The sequence below is a fragment of the Ixodes scapularis genome, unplaced genomic scaffold, assembly GCF_016920785.2.
Source record: "Ixodes scapularis isolate PalLabHiFi unplaced genomic scaffold, ASM1692078v2 PGA_scaffold8__174_contigs__length_109621045, whole genome shotgun sequence".
NCBI classification, from domain to species: domain Eukaryota; kingdom Metazoa; phylum Arthropoda; class Arachnida; order Ixodida; family Ixodidae; genus Ixodes; species Ixodes scapularis.
In genome coordinates, this window is record NW_024609883.1 from 95,300,101 (window position 1) to 95,317,040 (window position 16,940).

A 16,940-nucleotide genomic window follows, 5' to 3' on the forward strand; every position below is an offset into this window, starting at 1 on the left:
TGATTCCAGATGTCGACACCATGTCCATTACTTTGTTGGCTGCTTGAACTTCGAGTGCGCGAGCCAGTGCTGCACGAGTCGTGGTTGGGTGGGCGAGTCGCACAAGAAGCTGGATGTCGGTGTCTTCGATTGCGTCGACGAAAGCAGTGGTTGCTATTTGCTCCACGTCGACTTCCGTACATCCGACGAGCGCTCTTCTCGCCATCCTCTGGATTACGTCAGCTAGCTCCTGGAGTGTGTCCGTGCCTTGGCGGTGGTGCTTTAAAGCAGTCAGGTGAAATTGCTGGAGATGTTCATCACCAAAGCGGGACTTTAGAGCTTCTATGAGTAGTTGATATGAGGAACGACTTGTGGCAGACATGCTCTCCAAACATTCAGCAGCGTTCCCCCTTAACTGGGCCACCATTGCACGAGCTCTGGACGTTGAGTCGAACCCGTAGAAGTCTGCAACCGTTTCGAATTGGATGATGAAGGCTTGCCATGACGACTGCCCATCAAATGTCGGCAGCTTGAGTGGCGGTCCGTGGTGCACAGGCAGTCGAATTCGAGGTTCCATGGACGAAAGGCCGTCATTGAGGCGTTGCCCTACATCGGCAACCTGACGTTCGACCGCAGATTCCAGCAGAGACAGACGGGTTGCGAGGCAATCGTCGAGGGTTCCAAGCGGGTTCACAATGTCCGTAGCACTCCTTTCGGCGAGCAGATTAGCTAACCGCTCCGTGATTTGCATCGCCGCGGAAGTTGAGATGACGCCACTTGCCTCCGATTGGGTAGCCATTTCGTAATCCCACCGCTGCCACCAAATGTTGCGGGCGTCTCAGTTCATGGGCTAAAACGGGCAACCCAGAATTCAGTCCTCCGTTCTCCACACGACCTCGTCTTCTTCTTCCCCTTTTCTTCCTTTTCCTTGTCCGTTACAATATATATACCCGTGAAAGTTGCATTAATGCAGTTTGTGCAGGTTAGTTATGCGCCCAGGGAGACATAATATAGGAGGCTAATCGTCACGTTAAGTAAAAACATTAACTAGAATTTGTTAATTAACTTTTTAATAAGTGTAAATAGACGTATGATTTCCAATAGAAACTTGTTGAGCGTCTTCAGAAAACACAAAATAAGTAATCTTTAGAACGAATCTGAGCGCGTAAGGAGCTGAGTAGTGCGCTAAAGTTACCACTCGTACAACTAGCAAGAGGCTGGGACTATGATGGTAACAGACTGAGAAATCGGGCGGACGCGATATCGCACGCGTGGCCTTCCTCCTGCTGCACGAGGGGTAAATTTAGCGCTCCACTCTGCGCCCCACGTGCTCCAAGTCTTTCGTAAATTTACTGTCGTAGTGATTTTTGATGTCGCTGAACACGTTGCTAACTACAACCATATGCTTATTTTCAATAACTAAAAGTTAATGATAATATTTTAGTTAATAATCCGAACGTTACGATTAGTCCCCTTTGCTATGTCCCTCCGACTGATCGTACAACTCACCTCTACAAACCAGATTAGTGTAACTTTCACAACTTTTTTTAAACGAACCTGTTAAGCTTAAAAAGCTTTACAGGTTTAAACCTTTGTAGTCTGGGCGCTTAAAAAGTTTAACAGCTTAACAGCGTAAAGCTTAAGAAGCTTCACAGGTATAAACCATTGTAGTTTGGACGCAGTGGTTCCTACGCTGGAAAACGAACTAGAAAAAAATTGACGCGTCCGCGTAGAAAGGTCGCACTTTCACCGAATGTGGAGTTTATTTCGTGAGGTTTCAAGATGCATTTGTCTTCCTGTAAAGTGTAAGACCAAGAAACTTGACAAAGTCAATGGTGGACGGAGTCGCAGAGGACAGAGTTAGCAACGAACGCAACTGTGGTGCCATCTATCTATAGTCGAAGCCAGTGGACAAAAGAGTAGTTGTACTGTGTTGTCGGCAAAGGAGGACGTGTGTTGGTGTACCCTGATACAGGTCCACCTTTAACTTTTCAAGTTGTTTGGTCTCATCTTTGTACAGGAACAAATCAACGCCTTGAAACTTCACATGGTGAAATCTACAATTTAAATGCACATTCGGTGAGAGTTTCAGATTCCTAGGTATGTGTAGGCGCCGATTTTTTTTTCTTCGGATCGTTCTCCAAGGTTTAAAGCACTGTGGCAAATCTACACGTGGCAACGCAAACCTTCCTCACTTTAATACACTTAAATGTAAGCACAGAAGCTATGCTCGACAAATGTTTCGTTTCTCCTTAAAAGAAACGGAAGCGACGGTAGTGACGATATCGCGTCTGATTGGTTAGAGGCTCAAATGACGAAAGTTCTCTTTTTCGTCCTTTGAGCCTCTAGCCGATCAGACACGATATCGTCACTTCCGTTTCTTTTTAGGAGAGACGAAACATTTGTCGAACATAGCACCCCTGGTTACGGTTTACGTTAACCATAAATTGCACCAATCATTGATCTTTAAATAATGAGTTCAATCAGAAAAAGGCTGGAAGGCTCTTTTGTCTCCGAGACTGCAGGGTAATTTGCCCTTGGGACCCGAGAGTTTGAATAACAATATAGACGATCAAACTGTTTTTTGTTTTTATTAACTTTCTATACGGATATTATGAATATACTAAAGCATGGTAGCAATGCGAGCCCTGATTAGGAGATTAGAACTTGGCACAACGCACGCGTCTATTTTGTTTTTTTTTGTTTTTTTGTTTTAACAGATATTTATTTAGAAACTCTTCCTCTGTTAAATGTTTTGATGAATGAAACATGAAGAAACTTAGAAATAGTGCAATTAAGTGTGCGTTTGTTACAATAATTCATGGTTGAGAATGTTTATGTGTTTGATGAGCGCACCCTACGGTTTTGAACTGACGGCCAAAGCACGGTTAATTAGATACGTGAAATACTGAAGTGTGAAAGCAGCTCACCCAAACAATCTCCCGTACTTGATGTATCGTTCATGGTTCATCATATGGAAAGGCTGGAAAGTGACGGGATATTTGAAGTGAGGTATGTGCGCCGTGTGTTTTAATAATTTAGCATAATTTTGATTAATTTTGAGAAGTAATTAAAAAAAAGAGGTAGAAAAAAATATCGCTTTGCACTGTCCGAAATCCTGACGGTGAAACCCTGAAGGTCGGAGCGCGGCCGATGTCACCAGCCAGTCAAGCAGTGCCGAAACTGCCACGCCATGGAGTTCGCCGTCTCTCTATTCGTGCATATCCGCCGGCTCTTCCAGGAAGAGCGCCGCGACCTTGAGCTTTTATTCTGCAGTGTCCTCTAATGTCTGTATTCTGTCCTTGATCGTCTTCTGGCTTTGACAGCGCTCCGACATAAGGTGAACCCACACATAGAACTTGGTAGGTACCGTGGGGGACAAACGAAGTTGGAACAGCAAGGTGCAAAGAAACTGATGATGGTCGAACAGACGAAAACACCGAAACTACAGGGAGGACAGATATTGACATATCACAAAAGTAAAACAAAAACAAAAAACAGTTGATATTTTGTTTCCGAAATTCCTGTTTGTTTAGTTCCCTCAGACATCTTCACAAAAAAAAAAAAGGCAGTAAAAAGTGAAAAAGTGAAAGGAATACCATAAAGAGCGAACACCAAACAGCAACTTTTTTACGAATATTAAAGGACTTCCGTGTTGTGTTGTATCTTGTTCGGTCTGTAGTCTAGATTCTGGGAGTTTTAATCTATAATAAAGGAAGGTTTTGGTGGGGTTGCCGAATTGGGTTTTCTTAAAAAGTAACGGGACAACAGGGCAAACGCCTGTGCCTTTTGCTTCCAAAAACCTTTAAAAAACAAAACAAAAATATGGCAGGGTGGCGATTGCCGGCCTAGAGATGACGTCAGCATCAGTTCCTCATAAAACGCGATTCTGCGTATAACGGTTTATAGACCAAAACACCGCCGCAATTTCTTTTTCAAAACGAGACTTACTTTGAAGAAAAATCGACTTATGGGTCCTAATACCAAAGAATACTTTTCGTGGACGACATTTTGGTCCTTCCAGTAGTTCCGGTGCCTTGACGCGTAGCTGGAATGACGCAAAAATTGAGATTGGCCAAATAACTAATGAGTCAATAAATTACTCAATCACACAATCCATATGTTCATTCGCACGGCAAAATACCATCGAAAATATGCGCTACTATCCTTAAAAAATCTCGCGAGTGTAAAAAAAATAACATGTGTATGTGTGTGTCTGTGTGCGTGTGTGGGCGCGCGCGTTACAAGCTCTGTTCAAAAGTAACCAAGCGATAGAAAGGATGTTTGCACTATAGGGCCAAGCACCTTGAAAATGAATTAGCCGTAGACGTAAACACTATAGCCAGTGACAAGGTAAAATGATCACACCGACCCCAACATAGGTTGTGGGCTCTTTCTAACTTTATTATTCGCTCCTTTCTCACCACCATTCATCTCTCACGAAGGAGGCAAGGAACGAACACTGAATACATCTTTCCAGCGCTTATCACCCGGTCAAAAAATGCTGAGTCACTCAGCTGAGGACGTATGCGCACGGTCTGGTATACTGCGCAAGAGAGCTACAGCGCATGCTCAGAACGCGTTGCACAGTCTGCAGCAGACAAAGATGGCAGAGCGCAGTTTACAACAGACGTTGCATGAAATCGGTTACAAGTAAAGAATTACTTGTAATCCGTTACTTTTTAAAGTAATATTGTTATTGAGCGTTATTTTTTACGGTGATAATTTGTACAGTAATTTTATTACAAATATTGGTAACGGATTACTTTAATTACTCGTAACTTTTCTTTTTAGAATATGATCATAATACAGAAACCGGATCAATTTTAGCGCGCAATTCCGCAGCAGAAAGATGGCAAGTTCATCGAGATAGAAAACATCTCGAAATGAAGAATAATCGAAAATAAATCACGATATTTTGTAGGACCGGTCGCGAGAAGCGATAGAAAAACGTGCGAGGCATGTACAAATAATCGAAAAACGAAATATCAAGAACAGAACGCCGACATAGGCTCTGCCTCTTTCCATCGCCTTCCATCGTGTTTTTCTTCTTCCACGTATGAGAAATGCAAAGTATTGTTGCGGAACATTTTCGAAAACATCAAAATTGTTCTTATTGTTTTCTCGGTAGGTGTAGGGGAAAAGTAACGTGAAAATAAAAATGTAACGTAAAGAGAAAAGTAGTCCGTTTCCTTTCGGTAAAGGTAATTTGTAACGGTAATCCATTACTTCTTAGGCTCGGTAAGTTGTAATTGTAATCCATTCCATTTTTCGAGTAACGGGCACAGCTTTGCGAGCAAGCCAGCGCTTCCCAAGAAACCAGATCTCTGTGAAGCAAAACGTCTACTCATTCGCTGTGCCGACAGCAAAGCCATTACTATGCTGTGACATCAGAAAGTTCAGTTGGTGTATAACGCCAATAAACGCACCACTATCTTCAGTCCCACGACTCCCCTAAGCAGATCTTTCGTGAAATTGGTGATTGTTAGCCGTGACTGCTTTAGGATTTCTGGAGGCCAGGAAACCGTTTCCCGCTACTTTAGATAGAGGTTCAGGTAATTGACAGTAATACTTTGAAGCACCAGTATGGCTTAACTGTTGTTAGCCGGAGGCGCGGCTCATCCTGTGGCTCCAGTCTAATCCGCTGGGAGACTTTGTCTCGAAAGAAAAGTTATGTAATCGGGAAACTACGACTTCTATGTTAGCCACTCGTTCTGTCAGTCCGCATAATGTATAAATAATTATAGTCAGTAGTTTAATAGATCTTTAAAATATCAGTGTCATCTAGTGACCCAAATATGAGTGTAAAGTTTTGCACGTGAATCGCGGTTAAATTCTAATACATATTCCTCAACGGCCGACGAACGAACGTTGGTGTGTTCTTCAATGTACAGTTTGTTTTCATGCTTTCCACGTTTAATAATGTAAAAATGTAACAGTCTGTACGAAGAGCTTACTTGAGTATATCCCTTAATAAATATTTATCACATTTTATTGTCACGCTCAGTCTGGAGCTTGCCGAAGTCAAAGAATTGAAAGGATTTACATCACACATTTATATTCGTAGGGATCTATCGTCTGTAATGTTCAGGCTCCGCATAGATGCCTGCTTTTAAATTTGTCCTTCATTAGCTATCAAAAGGCAGCCATTAGCATATATACACTTAGATGATGATAGTTATAGAGCTGGCAAGACAGAATTACACAGGGGTTATATATAAACAACAACCAAATAGAATCGTAACTCACAGGTACAGCAGAGCAATTGCTGTTACAACCAAAATAATCCAATCAACAAAGCCAAAGAACAGCATCCCGATGACGTTCTATTGCGCACACGGACAAGAAGAACGTCAGTATGAGATACAATTCCTGCAAAAGAAAAGAAAATACGAAGACGTTTTAAGGGATTAACACCGATTGTCTTGTTCGTCGCGTTTGAACCATGTTTATATACGTATATGCAACAGGGGCAACTGTCTTCACAGTAAGCCATGATGCTTTTACAGATATATGAGCTTTTGCATGAGAGGACTTACGAAATTATTAAAATGTAGCAGTGGGGTAAATCTCATACAAACAAATTGGTAAGGTACAACAATATTACAATATCAAAATGCAGAAATAAACACTTCTGAAATCTCAAAAATATGCGTGGCTTTCTGAAGAAGAGGACAGGATGGCGCATACAATTACTCACCAACAAGCAGTCATTAAAACCATTTAATTTCGTAATCTAACGTGCGAATACGGGGTAAATCATTCCGGCATTAAGTGCGCGATTGTCATGCAGTATAGTGCACTTAACATGTTTCCTGCAACGACTTAATTTACATAATTTGCGCGAAAAAGATATCGCGCATGGATTCACGCTGGTTTAATCGATAAGTTACCTTAAATCAGTTTTTGAGTGGGCAGTCGATGGTGTAATACAAGCACTTTCTGAAATCGTGTTGAATATAGGATCCTTTCCAGCAAATAGATAAGATAAGATAGAATAGATAAGACAGAGTAAAACTGAGATGAGTATCAACTTGATTGAACAAGTTTAGTGCCTGATAACTATTTTTCTTTTTGTTTACCACAGTTGGTGAGTATGCTCGGCTTTTTTCTTGTGTTATGTCCAATGGGAATCGCTTTTTTGAACTGTCTTTATCTGTTTCATAAAGTTTCTTTTATATATATATGACTTGCAATAAATTAAAATATATATTTGGTTTGCCTTAAGAATTGCTTGTTTTCTGAAATTATGCGAACTTTTAAATTCGATTATATTTCCTTTGTACTTTTCGAGCAGGCGTAGCGCTTTATTCTGTACAACAATTCATTCGCTTTCGTAACGCCTGCTGCACCCCATACCAAAAGTACGCAGCATATTTTAAATTAGAACCAAGCAGCATTTTCTCCAGCCAGATTGGAACAAATGTGGCTATTTTTTTGTATGCAAACAACCGATCTGCTTAATTCTGCCTTGCGTTTTGTCTTATTGGTTGCCCATTTTAATTCATTATTAAACCAAACACCCAAAATTATTTGATTCTGTATTTTTTAATAAAATAATCTTCATATTTAATAGAAATTGAGCCACCACTGGGCTTATTCTGAGGTCTAAATATTATATATTTGGTTTTATCCGTGTTTAGCTGCAATTTGTTATTTTGAAGCCAGGACGACAGCTTTGTTGGATTTTCAATCGCCGATAATCCTAGAGCGGATTTTGTCTTACCAGCGAAAAATACATTTGTGTCATTTGCGTACATAACTAGATTTGGTGAATCTTGAATGGCCCTTAAATTTGTTTGTTTATGCCAGAAACAATACTGGTCCCAAAATGGAAACTTGGTGGGCGCCACACTTAATTTATAGCTTTTCTGAGACTTGTGTTGAATTTGAACGCATTGAAAACGGTTTTCTAGCTACGATGTTATAGTTTCAATATGCGATACCACGTATTCCATAATTTTGCAATTTAAAATATAGTGTATATTGTGTTGAATTCTATTGAAGGCTTTTCTAAAGTCTCAGTATAACCCTATGGTAAGTATTTCGTTTTTAGTGTAATCTACGATCCTATCATTGATCTTTTTGAGTGCCGATTCGGAGTATTTTCCTTTTCGAAAGCCATACTGAGCGGCGGTAATAACATTATATGTATTGAAAACGTTTACTAGCCTATCATTTAACACGCCTTCAAAGTTTTTTGTAAGAAGACGGCCGACAGAAATATAAGACGATAGCTTTTCAGGTTATTTTCTCCTCCGCCTTTTTGTACATGGTTAACACAAGCTACTTTTGAACAATGTTGTACACGTTCTTCAAAAAAAGAAGAAAAAAGGAACGAAAGCACGTTTCTCGTTCCTTCTAATTTTTGGAACGCGTTCCCCGTTTCATATGTAAAAAAGGAACTCGTTCCCGTTACAGTAAACAAATGGAACGTATCGTTACATATACTTACATTTGCATTTTGGTGATTAACATACTTAGTTAGATCCAACAAAGATTTTTTTTTTACCTATCCCATGAAATGGCAACATACAAATTTGGGTGCCGTTATGGAAGGGCAGCAGGAGAAGAAAGCAAGCGGAAGCAAAGTTTCATTTGTTGATATATTCACATCTAAAACTTTCAGCCTTAAGCCATATTCATGTTTGTGGTTGGCGATTCAGACGAGCCAAATGTACTGTTACCCCCCGTTGCACCAGCGTTTTAACGCAACCTCGCACGTTTCGATCTAACTAACGAAGTCTCGATCTTGTTCGAACTTAACAACAGTTGCTTCTTGATGTTGCCGTACGCAAGACGAGCCAGTGAAGAAGAGGGTAGTGCTTTTGGAAGATCAGTCTTGCATACTACAAGTCCTTCTTCGTGAAGGTTTGAATTCGATGTTTGGTTTGAAAGGGGGGGGGGGGACAAGGGGAGAAGGAAGAAAAGTAATTTTTTGCGTATCTTTTAAGTGACCAATGTTCGGTATACAAGGGTGCGTTCGATGACTGCTAACTCGTTCTTTTCTTGTAACTGTAGGTCTCTTTGTGGAAATTCAGTGATGGCTGGAGTCGGCCTTATATTTTTGGGTGTATGAGGATCCACGGAAGCAAGGAAAGTAGCAGAGTTTGAAATGTCCCTCTTTCTCTGTCTTTTCCTTTGACTAAATATTTTGCTTTTTGTACCGCAGCCTCGGCACTGAAAAAAGAATCAATACCCATTAGCTCTCCTGCACCCGAATGTTACCAAGCGAGGACCACACACACAAAAAAAAAACCTAAGATGAGTAACCAAAAAGTTAACGAGTTACTGCTCTTTGTAAAAATATCGTTTTTATAAGTTTAGAAATCCCCAATTAAAACAAAAAATAAAAAATCACCCCACAAAACGAAAAAAGAAATGCCCGTTCCTTTCTTCGTTCCAGTAGAAATGTAACGAGCTCTCGTTCCAGTACCACCAAGGCAAAATGGAACGATGGCGTTCCCACGTTCCTCCTAAAAGGAACACGTTCCAGGAACGCCGTTTCGAACAACACTGCTTTTAAGTCACTACGAAAAACTCCGAACGCGAACATACTGTTTAATTTTGGTAGAATGATGCTTATTGTAGAATATGGCTTTTTATTGTTACGTCTTTAATATTCTCAAGTACAGCAGTTACATCTTTTGTAGCCACATTAGTTGCTTCTGTACATTACTTGGGGTTGTCGGCGCGAGCATAATTATTCCCGGGATACAAGGTCTGCTTGCTCTGTTGCAGGGTTGTAAAAGTTACTTCAGAAATGTACCTAAGATACAGTTACAGTTACTCATACGAAAATGTACCTAGGTGCGTATCTAGCTACTCGCTTAAAAATGTACCTAGGTACAGGTACAGTTACTTCAAAGGTACTTTTTATTTTCACGTCAAGTATTTTTCTCAAATTTGTCACATTATTATTGGAAGTAAATCCTTTGTATACTGGGATGTACACCAAAACAAGTTTGATAAACGTGCTTTATTGGTGTCAATTGGAGAAATAAGGCAAAACGCTCTCACCAGAGCATTCTAAGACTTTGTCTTTTTCACTTGAGTGCTCGATTTGACCTCAGAATCAGGACTTCTTCGAAATGTTCATCCGACATCTTCGATCGCAGTTTGGTAGCAATTGTTCCCCCTATGCTAAAAACGCGCTCCAGCGCCGCACTGCTTGGAAGCCCCGTGTTGAATTTTAAAAAAACGCTTTTCAGCAACGGCATGTGCTTGAGACAGTCCAGACTTCTTGTCGGAGCAAGTTCGGTGTACTGTACAAACTTCCGTTCCCATGAAGCAGATGAGGACAATGTTTCAAAGTTAATGAAGTGCTTACAGTCTTCTTCATCCTCACCACTTGCTTCGCCTGACGACGCTTTTTCTATAGTTGATGTTCGCATAAGTTCGTTCTTTAGATAATCCCAGGCCCGCTTCCGTTCCACTTCATTGTCTATGCATGCAACCTTAAATTTTGGATGGCATACGGCAGATATTATCAAATGTTTTTCTTCCTCCATACCCGCAAACCTCTTATTGATCGCCGTTATTAAGCTCTCGACCACCGGGCGGCAGTACCTCAAGTTCTCCGTCAGCAACGCGGACATTTCTTGTGAAGTGAAGCCACTGTAGGCAGGAGATATGCCATAAACATGCTGTTTTTGCGCAAGTTATAGCTTGTGCGAGAGGTGTAAACACCTGAACATGCTCATCAATAAAGTCAATGTCTGATTTCGTGAATCGCGGAATTTTGAAATTCTCACAAACTTCCTTCAACTTTCCCTCACTGTGAACAAGCATTCCGTGAAGCGATTTGAGGCAATAGTATGTAGAGTTTCACCGCGTGAGGACAGGCATGGGCAAATATCCTTCACAGCTTGAAGAGATGGCGTCAGCAACCACATTAGACCTCGCTCGCTTCTTCCATAATGCCGAGCACTTGCAGAAAGGATCGGAGTTGAGTCCTCAAGTGCCTTACTCTCACGCTCCAATTGGCTCACCAAGGACACAGCTTCCACTGTTTACGACGTCCCGCTCAAACTCGCTTTTTGACGTGGCTTGCCCTTCAGCGCCAGCACTGGCATCGAAGCCATCGGCAGGCCCAGAAGACGTCGGCCGCATGGAGAAACGAAGAGTCGAGTGTACATACACCTAACCTTTGCAACGCAACGACGAGCGAAAGTCTTCAAGCTTTCACGTTTTTTCTTTCGTTTTTAGGAAGGAAGAGAATATTTTAACGCGAGCGCGTTTACGAGCTCGGGTCACAGAAAATCCGTCGGATGTCGGTGGCGTGACGGGAAATTCCTGAATGGTCGATAGGGTCGTGACGTCACAGCCACATGACTTCGCGCGGGAATTTCAAACAACCTACAACGCTCATGTGAAACGTGACGTCACGCGTGGAATGAAGGAGGTTAAAGACATACGAATTAATGGTCGCCGCATGTTTCAAATTATCCCATTTGATAAACTAATTCATTTGCCTTAAAGAAAAATTTGAAGAATTTACGCAGGATCGCACTCGCGACCCTTCGGTTGCGAGCCAGACATGCTACCGACTAGGCAACGGAGGGCTTGGGAATGGCACTGCGATCCTGCCGTCATTATATAGAGAGCCTCGATGTCTGTCTGTGTCAGGGTAAAGGCATTATCGCATCGAGTGTTGTTAGCATAAACGCATAAATAAACCTTGCGGGGTAAAATGGCATCAAAGCACTGGCAAAAGCTCCTCGATCGCGCCGGGAGTGTTGTATCATAAGAACTAGGTGGTTGTGTGACTCCAGAGCATGAGAAGCGATTGAGAAGGCCATGCGAACGGGGCCCGATAACCCTATCGCGTTCAACTCTTAAAGGCGAAGGTTAATCGTCCTTTCATTTCATTTTTCTTCACAAACATTTTCAGTTTTGTAAAGTGTGAAATTTGAGTTCGATTTATTGCGTGGAAACACTACGTGAAGTTAAATTGCTTGACGACTGTAATTATAATTTATTTTCAGTTTTATGTTATATTGTATTTTCTACGATTTTGACAAAGTGAATAGAAAAGTACCTGTAAAAAGTAACTTCACTTAGTTACAAGTTACTGGAAAACGTACCTAAGATACAGTACAGATACTGAGAAATTAAAGTACCTAGGTTTGCACCTCAGGTTCAACAAAAGTACCTAGATACCGATTTACAGTTACTTGTACCTAGGTACTTTACAACCCTGCTCTGTTGTTACACGTACGAGTAATTGGAGGTGTATCATGGCAACTCTACATTGATAAAATGTTAGTTTATTGTGTCAGCAAGTTTAACGCCGCTCAACTTTTTGTTCTTTATGCTGAGTTCCTGCAGACAAACTCATTGTAAGGCAGGCTAGGATTTTCTTAAAAAAAAAATACCGTACTGCAGTCTTCATTATCAACTAATCCCTTGAATTTGTCAATTACTTCATCACCGATTCTGCGATATTGAAGTGAGTGTTACTCTGTCACTTTGCAATAGCTGGGAGTAGAGGCAATCCAACAAATGGGAAAGTGGTCCCTAATATCTTGCGTAAATATTTCGGCCGTGACATCACTCGTGCTTAAATTTGTTACGTAGGTGTCGATTGATTGATATGTCGCTTTCTAAGGTGGTCCTAGTTGGCAGCGTTATGAAATTGCTACAGCCGTAGGACATTGTGACATCAATCAAATCTGTAGCATGTAGTGTGTCTGAGGAGCTGTTTATATTACCATCACCCATTGTAAAATATTAGAGTGATTCTGAAGTGAAAAAAAAAACCGAACCAGCCACTGTAAAATTCAAGAATACCTCCTTTTGTTTTCTTAAGAAGGTCAATACACGGAAGCGATTAGTGTACCTTCTAGATGTACCGCGAGGCACTCAACATTTTCGTTTATCAACGAGAAAGCGCCGACAACTAAATAAGAGTAACTGTTTCTGACATATATACGGATTCCCCCACTTCTTTTAGTGCCCACATTAAGCTGACGCAACTTTAGTGTCCAAAATGCGGCTGTTGATCATTTTTGCGCAACAACGGTTGGGTAAAAATAATGACGCCAAAGCGAAGATAAAGCGAACAAAAAAAAATATATCAAGTGAGTCTTATTTGCCACTAATACTTCTTGCGCTTATTTGAACAGCTGAGAACGCAGATGGAAAGTGTCTCTCAGTTTATCGAAATATTCACTTGTAAAGTCGCATGGCTGTTTTTCCGGCATTTAAAATAAGGTGGCTTTAATAAACATAATCTATACAGTTTCCTTCCTGCACCATCCTTGCTATGTCGGCTAGGGTAGCAACCCTCAAGATATCTGAGTCGTCGGTCCCGCGTGCTTGAACGTTTCCGCTTGTGGTCCAAACATACTTCCATCCGACGTCCCCTTTTCTTGCGCTAGCCGCGCCCACCACCTGATTGTTTTGTTGCGTGTAATCTTCGTTTATAAAAACGACATTAGCCGGGCCACTGAAGCACAGTGTTTCAGTTGCAAACAGCTGCTTTTTGCCTTTATGAACAGTGCATCTTTTATAGAACGCCGCAAAAAACGCATGCAATTAGGCTGACCGGAGATCAGCCCTAATCTCATGGCGTTGATCATCGATCACCTTCGCAAAATGTTTTTTTTTTTTCCTTCGCCATGATAAGGAAAAACAAATGTTTTACAAAAAGCCCTGCAATTGTGTTGCGACGTGGAGCGTTCTTGGTTTAGCGCTGGTGGAGCTAAGCCACTGGCGCTAAACCAAGTGTTTAGTGCAGTAAGTGGTGAGTTAGTTTTAGTTAAAGTTAGAGTAAGAGTTACTTAGAGTTAGTTAGAGTCCGAGTTACAGTTAGACTTAAGGTTAGTTAGAGTTAGCGGAGTTAGCGGAGTTAGTGGTGTTAACTTCACTTTTTACTTCTCCATTCTCCCGCTAAATGTAGCGGGTGAACTAAATTTATGCGTAGGTCATATGACGTTAATTTTCCCGCTAAATCTAGCGGGGAAACTGAATTTGCGTATAGGTCACGTGAGATGACGCCATGTGACGTCATTTTCTCCGCTAAATCTAGCGTGGAAGTTTGCGGTTACGTTTTTTGAGGCTTCACTTCGTCTGAAAACCAGGAACTCATGCCGAAAAAAATGTAACGTTTCGGTTGCGGTTAGTGTTTCCTGTTCATATCGGTTTCGCTTAGTTTTTTTTTTTTTTTGTTTTTTTTACGGTTTCGGTTACCGGTTACACTTTTCTAAAAAAAAAAGTTTTTTTTTTCGGTTGCTTCAATAACTTATTTTATGAAATGCTAGACACCGCTTTATAATAAACGGTTTAAAATAGTCCCAGCTATCCAACAACAAGACATTCGCAAAGCAAATAACTCAAAAACGTGTTAGCACTTCTAATTGGTCCAAAGTTGCACACGTTTCTAGCTCCAACGTTTGTTCACCACATCTATTTGCATTATATAGCAATTGATACCCAAACATATATGTTACCCCCGCTACTCGGGGTTCATCTCATTCTATATAATAAAAATACTAATAAACATCGATACTTTGTTGTTCGGCAGCTTATATAAACAACCTTCAAAAAGTTCCTACAGTGCTGGAAGAACCATTCGCACCTTCTCATCGCTATAGTTTGTTGCAACCTTGGATATACAGAAAAGGCTTCGGCCACACTTTGAAAGAAGGAGCAAAACTATAACCTTCCTCTAGTAAAATACTGCTAACTGGAGTAAAGTAATAGAATTGAGAGGGAGAGTTGGTGAAAGTCAAACCTAGTGTAAATGCAATAGCGCAAAACAAGGAAGACCAAGGAGAGGATTGAACAACATAGGAAGCTGTAAGAATATGACGCGTGCTGCTGGTCCCTTCCCTAGTCTTTGTTGTTGCGCGCTGCTACACCTACGTCGTATTTGCTATTTCTAAGCAAATGCATGTGATTATAGAAGCGCAAGTTTCTCGCTGTCTGATTCTGTGACACTAGAAAATTGTGCATTTATATAGTAGTGCCATTTTTCTCCGGGGATTGGAGGCGGAGCTTTTCCTGTAGATATGTTTCAACCAGGGATGTCATGAACTTTCCAAGTGAAAACGAGCGTGTTGGTTAATCGACACAAAACTTGAAAGTATAAAACAGCGAGGACGCGGACGGGGTGTTCCCGTCCTCGTCCTCGGTGTTTTATACTTTCAAGTTTTGCACGAACTTTCGTCGACCCGGATTTTTACGTCGAACCTGAAGGATCGACTGGGTGGATGAACCTTCGAACTTTCAATCAGGTTCTACAAGGTTCGATTTTGTGAACAGTGTGGCTAGACTTACATACGAGCATGCCTAGGTTTGGATAACATGTTTTTTATGGAATATGTTGTTTTATTTTATAAATAGTTCAAATCAACGCAACTTCATTATAATAACTTAAAAGTTAATAACGAAATTTAGTCTTGATATGTTACCAAAACTGCCATACTGTGCTGCCCTTGCTAAAAGTTGTGGGAACCACGTGTTCTCCGGACCTTTATCTATAGGCCTAGCTCAGGCAGGTTGTGGAGCGTCACCATGTCGGGGCTCGCTTCGGATGCGAGGTGAGGCCGTATTCCCTTGTGGAGGGCTCTTCCTCGCCCTTCTCGGGTGACCTGCCGAAGGCGCACCTTTGAAGATTTGAGACTTGGATGCGTCCCCCCTCCAGGAAGCCAACCTACGTCCGATCACCCCGGGCGCGTCCATTCCCGCAGGCTATATAAGACGGCCAAATTCAACGGCTAGGGGCGACTCTCGCTGGGGGGGCTCTCCTTGACAGAGCCTTCCTTTCTTGTTCTGACCCTCCCCCTTCCGTTATACTGTCAATATCGGCTGCGCGGACTCCGAGTGGTGATACAGTCAAAAGAGACAGCGCCGTTATCTCGGACACTGTTGGCCCTCGGGCAGACGTGTGGCATTATCGTCAATAAACACGTCATTATCCGGACCCAAGGAAATTTCTGTATTTCTACGTGGTATCCCCAATGGGCAATCACATAAAGTAGAATGTTTGGTTTGATCATTTAGTCATCACCATCCAAATCAAATCCAGCCCGTCGCGCATGCGCATAACAGTCGAACCCTAGTTGAACTTTCTCCTCGAACTTTCCAACTAAATTTCTAAAAAGTCGAACTTGATCAAACTGGAACCTCAACCGGTTCGATTCCAACTATATATTCTTACCCGTATATTAATTCATCCTTAATTCTAAGCCTAATCCAACTGATTCCAACTAAATATTCTTAATTCTAAATTTAGAATGAACAAAAATGTAATACCAGATGCATCACTCGCTGACGGTAACTGTCAAACAACCACGATATTTTAAGTCCCCCCCAAGGTCATTCTTGATAAAAACTAATATTTTTATTTTTCGGTTAATATTGGTCAGTATCGGTTACCGGGAAATAATTTACGGTGATAGTTACGGTTACGGTTCTCATAAATTTCAAATAACGATTTCGTTCCGGTTCCGGTTACTAAAAAAGTCATTTCCTAAAGGGTTTGAGTCCCTGCTAAAGCCTAGCCTATAAACCTTACCCGTCGAAAACAGGCGACGTGGCGCAGTACACGATGCAAAACGGATAGGAAAACAGCTGTGTTTGCCAGCAGGGCAAACAAAAGAAGCATAGGGAAAAGTTAGCTTGCGCTCTTACCTGCGATTTCAAAGTTTTTTGTTAGATGCTTGTTAGCAAAGCACTGCTGCCGAACTGAGAACGGTCCAGGATTGTCGCTGCTTGTAGTTTTCGCAGGTCCGGACGGCTGCTGGAGGGCGCTACGATCTTCACCACCTGTCGCTAGCGCGATACCGGTTCGCAGCTTCTCCTCCCCGGTGACGAGGGGAGTACTTCGGCAGTATCTGCGATTTCGAAGTTTGTTGGTAGATGCTTGTTGGCACCTTGTATACGAGGTTTGTTTGTTTCGGTTTGTTTCTAAGTGATGCCAAAAATAATAAAAAAGCTACTGTTTATACTTCATA

General features: G+C 41.6%; 1 protein-coding gene and 1 pseudogene across 1 annotated transcript in view; both read right to left on the minus strand.

The window, feature by feature from the left end:
• LOC120839941 (cytochrome P450 3A9) overlaps positions 1-6,293 on the minus strand; it is a 35,887-nt gene extending 29,594 nt beyond the window's left edge. The window contains exons 1-3 of the mRNA XM_040210342.3: positions 6,229-6,293; positions 3,931-4,027; positions 2,910-2,962 (exon numbers count right to left, since the gene is read on the minus strand). Of these exons, the coding sequence (XP_040066276.1) occupies positions 2,910-2,962; positions 3,931-4,027; positions 6,229-6,293 (215 nt within the window). The remainder of the gene's footprint in view (positions 1-2,909; positions 2,963-3,930; positions 4,028-6,228) is intronic.
• Positions 6,294-10,091: 3,798 nt separating this feature from the next.
• Positions 10,092-10,770, minus strand: LOC120839942 (annotated as a pseudogene).
• Between the last annotated feature and the right edge of the window lie 6,170 nt (positions 10,771-16,940).